General features: G+C 46.7%; 6 protein-coding genes across 6 annotated transcripts; 4 read left to right on the plus strand and 2 right to left on the minus strand.

Moving 5' to 3' along the window:
• Positions 1–391: 391 nt before the first annotated feature.
• Positions 392–892, plus strand: CONPUDRAFT_53455 (uncharacterized protein; the record flags this gene model as incomplete). Its single annotated transcript, XM_007769122.1, has 2 exons — positions 392–494; positions 561–892. The coding sequence occupies 2 exons, from the start codon at positions 392–394 to the stop codon at positions 890–892; spliced, it is 435 nt and encodes a 144-aa protein (XP_007767312.1).
• Positions 893–1,591: 699 nt separating this feature from the next.
• CONPUDRAFT_54130 (uncharacterized protein) lies at positions 1,592–3,319 on the minus strand (the record flags this gene model as incomplete). Its single annotated transcript, XM_007769176.1, has 4 exons — positions 1,592–1,759; positions 2,617–2,951; positions 3,001–3,079; positions 3,125–3,319. Coding segments are annotated over 4 exons (777 nt in total), but the record flags the coding sequence as incomplete, so codon positions are not given.
• A 1,511-nt stretch (positions 3,320–4,830) lies between these two features.
• Positions 4,831–5,730, plus strand: CONPUDRAFT_22219 (uncharacterized protein; the record flags this gene model as incomplete). The annotated part of the gene is made up of 4 exons (XM_007769093.1): positions 4,831–5,118; positions 5,172–5,250; positions 5,299–5,630; positions 5,683–5,730. Coding segments are annotated over 4 exons (747 nt in total), but the record flags the coding sequence as incomplete, so codon positions are not given.
• Positions 5,731–6,570: 840 nt separating this feature from the next.
• Positions 6,571–7,085, plus strand: CONPUDRAFT_102430 (uncharacterized protein; the record flags this gene model as incomplete). Its single annotated transcript, XM_007769418.1, has 2 exons — positions 6,571–6,596; positions 6,704–7,085. The coding sequence occupies exons 1-2, from the start codon at positions 6,587–6,589 to the stop codon at positions 7,081–7,083; spliced, it is 390 nt and encodes a 129-aa protein (XP_007767608.1). The 5' UTR covers positions 6,571–6,586.
• A 1,081-nt stretch (positions 7,086–8,166) lies between these two features.
• CONPUDRAFT_152631 (uncharacterized protein) lies at positions 8,167–8,563 on the plus strand (the record flags this gene model as incomplete). Its single annotated transcript, XM_007769419.1, has 4 exons — positions 8,167–8,233; positions 8,294–8,317; positions 8,371–8,445; positions 8,502–8,563. The coding sequence occupies 4 exons, from the start codon at positions 8,167–8,169 to the stop codon at positions 8,561–8,563; spliced, it is 228 nt and encodes a 75-aa protein (XP_007767609.1).
• Positions 8,564–8,610: 47 nt separating this feature from the next.
• CONPUDRAFT_143436 (uncharacterized protein) lies at positions 8,611–9,407 on the minus strand (the record flags this gene model as incomplete). Its single annotated transcript, XM_007769421.1, has 2 exons — positions 8,611–9,207; positions 9,260–9,407. The coding sequence occupies 2 exons, from the start codon at positions 9,405–9,407 to the stop codon at positions 8,693–8,695; spliced, it is 663 nt and encodes a 220-aa protein (XP_007767611.1). The 3' UTR covers positions 8,611–8,692.
• Between the last annotated feature and the right edge of the window lie 1,185 nt (positions 9,408–10,592).

Consider the following 10,592-nt stretch of genomic DNA (forward strand, 5'->3'; position numbering starts at 1 on the left):
TCGTAATCCTGACGGCTGTCCTCCATGTCTATGTAGCAACCTGCATCCAGCGGCAAGACAACCAACACCGCTCTGATCATGAAACAGACAAACTAAAAAAGGGAACACTGATATGTCAGATGAATAAACACATCCAAAGACGCATCGATAAAGCTCTGCCTCTAATTATAGCTCGAGGTCTACATTTGAGTTTATTGATAAGGAAAAATACACCTAATCCACGTTTCGCTATGATCCTCATTTCTCTGTGTATGATCGTGGGACTTTCACAGGAAGGATATTCCTGTGCTCTAACATTGCACTTCTCATATGAACATATGAATGATCAGATGCTACGCACCTCAAGAGCCCATCTTTTCCACCTATAATCATCTCATTGACATAGTTACATATGTCTCTCGACCCAGCTTGGGCACCAGCAAACCAGACGAGCTTTGACCTCTGGGTCGAACGCTCATCACTTGACGGCGTCATGTTAGGTGGCGTTGCATACGGTGAGTGCTAGTGTTATTCATGCATATGTTCCTTTAATCACACCCTCGGTAACTGACACTCACCAGGCGTCCACTTGACACTTTTTTCCTTATGCTTCAACATGATATTATCAATTAAGAACAAGGCTATGGTTGACTGGCTGAATCTCGGATATATTTGTCTTGTCTTCGCTCTTGGTACCCTCGGAAACGCTCTCACATTGAAGTGGTGCGAAATGGCATTCGTTGACAACATCAATTTCCCCGGTCGACCGGTTGCTTTCAGTCTGTTAGAGAACACAGACTGGGTCTATGTGGTTTTTAACGCTGTCTACATTGTCAACCTGTGGTTGTCCGATGGTCTTCTTGTACGTATATGTTCCTTTGCTCATAGTATACCTCGTGCTGTTCACTGCTGACTCGTCGTCGCTTATGCCTTCAGCTCTACCGTTTTTACATCATATGGCGTTGCAACGTCAACGTGGTCGTCCTACCTGCTATGGCATTCTGTGTCAGCATCAGTCCGTGTCTCTCTCTCTCATCCATTTCTAGCCTCATGGTGCCATAGTCCTAGGTTGTCTTCTGATATACGTTGTTGCTAGCCCAATAGAGTCGCCTCCTTTCCCTATTCAGGTTACAGAGCAGCTCCCTGTGGTATTCTGGTCTCTTTCAGTCGCTTTCAACGTGCTGATAACGGCGGCAATAATCGGGCGCATGGTATACTCGCGCTGGAAAATACAATCGACCACAACGTCGGTCGCGTTGATCCCATACCTATCCGTCAGCGCCATGCTGTCCACCGAACGCGTGATTTGAACCAGGGTCGGGTTGGTGTGACTCTTCCAAGCACCTGAACTCAGAATCACCCCCATGCTTGCAGGATCTATTTTGTCGATTGACGTATCAAATCCTCGCGGATAAGATGATATACAGGACGTAGTCGATGAAAATGCTGCAACTTCAAAGCGCGCCCTAAAACACAGATACTTCTTATGTATTCCTACAATTTGAGTCGCTCGTCTAGATTGTTTCAACGCAGAACCAGGGATATATAGGCAAACATTCTGGCAGCGAGTAATATCACGCTACATCGAAATAGGGAAATAATGAAGGCCGTCTCAACCTTGTAGCATAATATTCCTTCCACATTCCTGCACAGAAAGCCCTGCGGGAGAGCGCTCTTCCACAACGAGTGAACAATCTGAAATATCGAGCGACTGATAAGTGCACGTGGACCATGCCCTGCCTTGAAGAACTCGATATACAATCATCAAAGGCGCGATCGACTAAGATTGTTCTATTAGTTCACTTTGAATGACAGGTTATAAGGCGCTAGCCTACTTGTGTCTGGCCAAAAACCGGATTAGCTAGGTCCAATATGGGGCTCTGTATGGCTATGCCAATGATGAGTATCACACCGTTGATCGTGTACAACGCAGCGCTCTCAATTTGAACTTTGGTCTCATCAGAACTTATTTTGACTTCATGTCACGCAGAAATCATGTAGATATAGCAATTCATGAGTTTTCTCCGCTTACATCTGCTTCAATGTTAGCTGTCATATTGCAATACCTAATGACTGATGAGTGACAATGCACACCGTAAATGAGATATATCCCGAGTGCTTGCATATGAGTGACCTCTAGCTTTGGAAAGTGATTGAGTTCTACGTCTTATTCCAAGTTTGTTGATGGGATCCATAAACCAAACACCGTAACGCTTCAATAAACTAAAATAACCCCGAGAACCCTATTAAGAGCGCTATAAATACGTTTGTACTATATAATATTCATGAAGACTTCGTAACTCGACCATCCAAGTCGTTGATGTTCATTAGGTTTGTAGTAATTTATCTGAGTACGATTCATGCATCAACGTCGGATGAACGAGCAGGCGATCGAATATCGATAACGTGTAAAACCTGCTGGCCAGAAGTCGATATGTTCGTGCTGCTGATCGTTTGCTCCTTTGATATTCTGGCATGGAACTCAGCTGTGGTGGTGTCCAGCGACTCATACGTGTCGATAGACCAAGCCTGTCCTTGGAGGACGCGATAGATTATCATCAAAGGAGCGATGCCCTGTTTGAAACACATTAAGTCTTAAAAATCGATATCGGCATTCTAAACAGAGAAATTGCTGACCTGAGTTTGTCCCAATAACCCCAGTACTAAGTTCTGTATCTCGCTCTCCATCGAAAATGCAATAATGAACACCAGACCAATGACTGTGTATAGCGCTGCACTCTCTATCAGCATGGCGCTAATAGAGACGTATGGATTGCAGGTGCGATATGCTGACGCCAGTGCAGCTCTAATCCTCCATCGCATGTATAAGAGTCTAGCCGTTATTCCTAACGTCAGGACAGCGGTATAGGCAATTGACAGCGACCAGTATGCTATGGTAATATGGGAGGTAAGGCCTGAGGGAAAGCTGCTGAGCGGCTCGGACGTCTGGGCTACGAGAAGACAACCAAGAACTAGAATGGTGTGAGCGCTACGACACTCTGAGGTATAATGACATCGTACCAATTGTCGCCAAGAACGTTATGGTGGGGAGGAAGATTATTTGCATATTTTGTCTCCATATTATATGAAACCTGTAAAGCTAAAAAAAACTTAAAATACCTCCCAAGCATTTTGTGATACGTACAAGAAGGCCGTCTTGAAACCATAGGTTGACGATGGAGACGGCGTTGCTTATCCATATGATGTTGCTATGGGGGGGACTGTCGAGGACATTCGATCCCTGAGGGACATCGATGAACACCATCTCGCACCACTTCGTACCCATTGCGGTTCCTATAGAGCCAAGAACGAATACAATGCAAATATAGCCAAGTATTACCCAGTCACCCTTGTCTTTTCGAAGACGAAGACGCGGGGAGAGTATGTCCAGACATAAAAAGAACAGAGTCAAATGTACGCCTTTGTGTGAGTTTCAGTCTAGATTTGAGTCTCGCTAGAGATATCTCTCTCACCATATCCTACGTTAGTAACCATACAGCCATCTAGCAGTGATCGCTGCGCCCATAGCTCGGCAGCGGTCGCGTTTTCTGTTGCCCAAGATGCGTTTAAGGACATGATAGCTTGGGAGTCCAACACAATAAGACCCGCCTGTTTGCTAGAATTCGGGGGAGGAACTTCAATTCGTCAGAGAGACCATTCTGTCTTATACACCGGCCGACTTAGTCAGTGATCTTGTGGCTGATTACCTCCAACAGAAAGCAAAACTACAGCCTCATGCGATAACAATGGCCGAAGAAAGATCACATGTTGGTTATGGACAGAAATGGAGTCTTACTTGCATCAACAACGCCACTGACCGCGTGAGAACATGCTTTCTAAATTAGATGTTACCACGGCGGTCATGAAAGGTACCGGTAAGCCCACCCGGATTCCGATTCTTTGGTGTTCTACTCATTAGGAGGTCGGGGAGTTACGTAGAAGGGATGTTTCTCTTTAGTCCTAGCTGTAGTGATATATGCATGATTCAGGACCAGGGTGTACTCTGATATCGACAGTGAATGACCAGATAATGCGGTAGAATCAAAACGTATACCATCGTATTTTTGGTTGATCTAGTCGAAATCGATTTTAGCTTATCCAAACGCTGGAACTGGTGAGGTGTGGATAAGCCATGCTATTCTCATCTCAATCATTGATGCACTGGATTTTACTAAGTCATCGGACATTCACATTTTCTTTAGGCCCCAACATCAGATTGACAGTTTGGAGGTGGTAGAGCACCGGGAAACAAATAGGCACACCTTACAAAGAGACATAGAGGGACATAGAGGGAAAGAGATATGCATTCCGATAAGGTGTCGACGATTCGAGCGCACTTTCCAGCGCCATGAGGTCACAAGCCTGCCATCTGATACTCTTGGGATCCGCCAACATTTTGGAACCCTCACAGTAATCACAATTGTAGCCTTCAAGGATCTAGATGAATGGATCAAATTGTGAAACTGGCAGTGAATACGTCCGGCACCTTCAGGTGAGAATGCCAAGTACGCCTACTAGTCAAAAACAGAACTCGCTATCCGCATGGGTCATCTTCCGCCGGCTGACAAGCCATCACTCTTCTGTACCTTTTGGGACCTCCAGCGCTCCAGCACTCAAGAGTCAGTCCGCTAGCTTTTAACGTCCAAACAGTGACAGGTTAACCCATAAATCCGTAGCACCACGGATTTTACACTCCAGCATTCAATGTCGTCGAACACGTCTTGGGGGCCCATCAACGATACAAGCTCCGATTTATGGGCCCAGAGAGCGCTCATGGATGGGGTGATGATAGCTAGCGTTGGATACGGTGAGTCGCAATTATTTCAACCTCAAAACATCGGTTAACTGAAAATACAAGGTGTACACATTACACTTTTCTTTCTTTGCTTAAGTGTTATTATCTCGAAGCGCCGCAAGCGTCGCGCGGACTGGGCTCAACTTGGATACATCTGCACTTTATTTGTCTTAGGGACTATGGGGAACGCACTGGGCGCACGGTGGTGCGAGATGCTGTTTATTGACGATGTCAGTTATCCAGGAGGACCGGTTGCCTTCAACACGGAGGAAAGCTCCAATATAATCACTGTCCTTGGTGATTGCGTCTATATCGTCAATTTATGGTTACAGGACGGACTTCTTGTATGTATATGGCGTCGTTCTAAATGCAAAAGAAACTTACCTTGTCACTCCAGCTGTACAGATTCTTTGTTATATTTAGAAAGAGCTACTATGCTATGATTCTACCCACAACAGCATTTGCGGTTACAATGGGTGAGTGCCTCAACAACGCGTATTTATATTGTCCTTACCCCACTCAAGTTCTTGGCTCCCTCTTGATGGCTTCAATTGCCAATCCAGAAAACAGCTTTTATTCCGGAAGCGCGTTCGAACTGGCCCTCGCGTATTGGTCTTTGTCCATAGGATACACTGCTATCATGACACTGGCAATCACCACCAGGCTCATGTACTTACGGTGGAAGATGAAGCAAACTTTAGGATCGGACGCGCTGTCTCAGCCATACGTTTCTGTCAGCGCAATGCTCATCGAAGGCGCAGCGCTTTATACTATTAATGGACTCATATTCATTGTGAGCTTCGGGCTCAACAGCAATATTCAAAATCTAGCCATTGAACTGCTTGGTCAGACACAGGTAGGAGAGCTATCATTTGTCAAGGGCGCTCACTCATGTGCGTCTTCTCTAGTCAATTGCCCCGTTGATGATAATCTATCGCTTGTTGCGCGGCCAAGCGTGGTCCATGGATACATTTGGAACATTCGAGCCATCGAACTCTACCACGCTGGTCGACCAGTCCCGCAGCTTGAGAAAGAAGAAGTAAGAAATGGTGTGCTGGAAGATAGTTCACTACGTGTACTACGGGTCACCCGAAGGAGATGTTTTATGACAAGAACTAATGTGATCACTCTGAGTAATCTAAATTGGGGTCCTTAACTCGCAACGTAAACGTATCTTGTTGAGAAGGATTACACGCATGCATACATGTAGGGACACAATATTAATGTCAAGCAGCGCGTCTAGCTGTCGTCCAACTTAAGCGCTTATCTCGGTCTTCAGATAACTCCCCGGTGAAGAGTTTCACGCGGGTGCTGTTTTATCTTGTGATGCGACCTGTGCGGCGCACCCACACCTGTCTATCATAGTTCTCACAATGGAGATGTATGTCCAGTGTCCACGGAATACTCTATCTTTAGATGCTCATGACCATGCGGTTCCACCTCCTTGAGATGGCAGTCCAGAGCCGATAACGCTCCGTTGACGCTCCGTCTTTCTCTGCGACTTTCCCACCAGTACTGGAAATCAACCGCTGTGTTTGGCACGTTCTCAGTTCTGCTGACGGGAGCATACGGAGCAAGCAGGAGCCTTGGACGTTGGTGAGCGAGTTGCATGTTGAATCTTCGCAGCGCAGACGTCAATTCTTAAAGGTTCATGTTTTCCTAACAGCTACCCTCCTCCTGATCGTAAATTTGAGCTCTGAATTTGCGATGCCATCTGTACCCCTACTGGTTGGACTGATATCCTTAGCTGCCCTGACTTGCATCAACGCATGGATGGCAGGGAATGCCATACATTCTATCTCACCTCAGAAGATGGATGACGGTGAGTTGGGTTTATCACACCTCTCCATTTAGTGAATGGCCCACAAAATCTCTTAGACCCACTTTTGTCGCTACGAACGAGGTTGTGGACTGACAATGGGACACAAGAATATTCTTTGTTCTCCCAGTCTGGTTGGGATCATCTAGAATCTGCGCACGAGGCCTTTGTCAAGACAAACACCAGCACTCAAATCTATCAAGCCTCGCTCTATCACCAACATCGCTGTCTGGACACGCTTCGAATGTCTCTCATCAATGCAAGTGAAGGTTGCTCGCCACTCAACAGAGGAATGGTTGAGGTCTGTCTCGACTACCTGCGCCAGTCAATCCACTGTGGCGCAGATATTACTTTAGAGCCGGGTACATCAGTTACTGAGGTGAATGGAAAGAAGATTGTGGGTGCTTCAGGCGTGGGCGTTCCTCGCGTTTGCAAAGACTGGGAACAACTTTGGCGTTGGATTCGCTCGCATGCATATGATATTATATAGGCAAGCGTACGTGATGATATAATACCCGATCAACTTAGGAATGAAATACTATCGTTATCGGAGACATTTTCATGATAGAGGCACGTAAGAGGCGGCTAACGTTGAAACAGGCTTGCCACAGAGTTGACGGCAACGTTCGTGCATGGATTGGCCGTAATGTCACGTCGATTATCCTTGCTCTGAAAGATGAGATCGGTATTGGATGCTGCGTGGATTAACCATAAATAACAAAAAGATTCATGGGCAGTAACTATGCCGTTATCGCGTCAGACTTCCTAGAGTTCTCATGGATGGAGCGCCATTGAATCCTAACCGCATGCTCAAATCTCACGATGTCACGATCACTGACACAGTAGCTATCCAAGCTGTCCATCCCAAGCACTGGATCGTAATATTTTTATTAGGCTGTTACATACTGTACGTCACATGTGTCCGCGAGCGAGAGGTGAGCGCTATAATTAGAAGATCACCTATATAAAGACCCGAACACGACGGAGAGATTGGTCATGCTATCTTGCAAAAAATGGCGCGGGCGCAACGCCGTTTGCTCTCTGGACACAATCTAGTTGGGTTTGCCTCCAGGCCTGAGCGTTTCAGAGGTGTTCGGAGAGGTTGCGTTCCGATCAACTGACTATTAAGTGATATTCAACCCTCTATAAAGACATATACTGTGAGATGGATAGCCATGGTCCGGTAGCGGAAGTGCGTATGGGGCGTATTGAGAGTAGCTTGATTGAATTTGGAGAGTGTTCACTTACGAGTCAAGCCTGACGTTGATTAAAACTTTCAGTCGATATGGCTTCCTAGCTCGTTACTAGCAATCGTGATTAATTCTCGCTCTCTGGTACATCCTGGTGTTCCTGAAAGTAGCTCACAACCAAGTCAAGAGCCTGAGATTTTGTTACTTTTCCCTCGCCGACAAGGCACCAGGGAGGAGTAAGATAAGAGTCATCCTTCTCTTTCGACATTAATTGAGTACGCACTTGAACAATTGCCCAGCATGAACCTTACTGACTAAACAAGGTATAAAGGAAGCATGTAGGACGGCACTCCGCTGATTCATCTCTTCCGTCCATCACCATCATGCGCTCGACGCTCGCCCTCCTCTTTTTTACAACTTTTGTAGTGTCCGTGTATGGAGCAGCCATAGGTTCGTATCTCGCCATCATAAGATGTCCCTGAGCGTCCACCGATAAACTTCCTCGCCCAGAAGGGAAATCTGTCTTGGATAATGGTGAGTGAATATCAGCAATACCATGTCGATCAGAAGGTTTGATCTTCTGCAAGAATCGGCTCTTAAGCGTGAGGAGCCACATGCAATTGGAGCGGCCAGGCATTTGGACGCACGGCATGAAGTCACGGGTACGTCGGCTCACTCAATTCGGTGCCTTCATCGTCTTATGTCATCTCGCCTTCAGCCGACTCTATCATATCTTTCTATGAGAATGAAGATGATCCCGATGCTATATACTCTCAGTGATGTACTCTGTTTTGAGGTATGCTCATTTTCTTTACATAATCGTCAAGGCGGATATAACATCACGGTTTAGTACTCGTGAATGCTTGTTGTCTGGTGCATCATATTACGTTGGAGTTTGTACGTGTAAGATCAGTCAGTCAGGGGGAGGATATTCTTTTCATCTCTGTTAGTCTCTACGAAACGCCTCACTTGTGTCCAATCACGGCATCTGTGAATTACACCAGCCCCTGCGCTAGCCCATGCAGGGACTGCGGAAGAATGATGGACAACTTTTTCAGCCAAAATTGGCTCAAGTGTTGCGTCCGCGTTGCAAAGCAAAAGCTGTGCAACATAATCGAAGCAGTGCGTCGAGTGCTTCATAGCTAAATCGAGTTTGTTCCTGGATTTTCCTGTACACGTGTACTCGTCGGCCTCAGACATTGCCCTACGGATGGTGTCGAGACAATGGAGTGCGTGGTACATCGAGACCGCAAAGGGCATGTCTTCTTCACCAAGGTGAACAAAACCGACAGTGTTGGTTGGTATGAGTGAATGCCATTCCTGGGCAGACTCAATCCCGTAACTCCCGTTCGAGTTTGTGAAGTTGACTGCGACATCTCTCAGGGGAATAGGGAGTTGATACAGCGTTTTCTCCTTCAATCGCTCTAGTAATCCACCAGTAAGATAGTTTCACCAAATATGTGGGCTTGAGCGTACCCGCGAACCAGTCTGTAGTCCCAAACATTTCTCGCGTCTCATAGATGCGAGATAGAAGGATGCTGATGTTTATAATGGTGAGAGCGCAAATGGAACCAGCGACGAGTGCTGTATAGCAGTAGGCCATGCTCCCCCGAATTTTGAACATGGCTACAGTGCACTTGAACGCGGAGTGATATATGCACATCGAAGGGTGAGAATAGAAAGCGGAGGGAAAATGAGGTGTACAACCTTTTCCTTACCTTTCAGGCAGTGATGTCTCGCCTTGAAGCTACTTTCGACAAGGTTGACAGGTTACAAAGCGAACGACAGGCAACAGCAAGGGCTATGTCTCCTGGGTGATATCGACTCGCGAGACCGTGAGGTAGTATCATTAATAATCTGACGCTCACGGGAGCGGTGAAACCGCTCTTGATGTGAACCAGACTTATCTTACCACTGTCCCGGTTAGAGGTCCGACTCTCAGGACTTCAAGTTGGGCGTCACGCACGACTTCCGTTATCAGCGCCGATGGAAACCTCTAAGCATGATTTCGCTCACAACAAACTCGTGTCCACATCTTGCGCGTGACGCAGAAGCTAGTATAAACGCCACGCAAAAGGTTCTAACTCTTCTACGCCTCTTCTGTTGTAGTGACCGTAGAGCTCGAGGATTACTCCCATACTCAAAGCAATGTAGGTCAAGCCAAAAAGACGACGCGTATTACAGCTCATGTACGAAGCCAGATGAGCTCTCAGCAAGGATACGTACCAATCAATATGCAGGACAAAGATGACGAGCAGCAAAGCACTTTCCCGCAACAACTAGCACACGATAACAGGTCTCGAATAGCCTTTTGGCTTGGCGTTGGGGTGATATGGTTGAATATCCTGTTGCTTTGTATCACCATGTACTTCAACCGGAGACTAGAAGGGCTTGGATGGTACAAAAACACTAGCTCATTACCACAACTCAGTCCGTAGTCGGTGACTAGGATAGTCTTAGACCGTTGCTTAGATGATATAAATCAGCGGGATGGCGCGTTGCGTATTGCGCGGGCGGATATCGTGCCCGTGTGAGAATTTGGGCCACAGCATGTGAACAGAGCCTCCTTGATGGGGGCACGATCAACCATGTGAGCGGGTTCAAGAATATGACCGGGGATTCACAAACACCGGAAGGTTAGCACTGTGAACAGGCAATTGAGATGCCGATATGGCACCTGAATCGATCGGCTCAAGCATATACAAGCCGAGATACGCAACTTTGAATTACATGTAGGCCGGCGAGTCGTACACCAAAGCGTTCAGTGTCCCCGCTCGTCGGCGCGCAGCGTATGATATAAGATGGTGTC

Source organism: Coniophora puteana, assembly GCF_000271625.1.
Source record: "Coniophora puteana RWD-64-598 SS2 unplaced genomic scaffold CONPUscaffold_5, whole genome shotgun sequence".
NCBI lineage: Eukaryota > Fungi > Basidiomycota > Agaricomycetes > Boletales > Coniophoraceae > Coniophora > Coniophora puteana.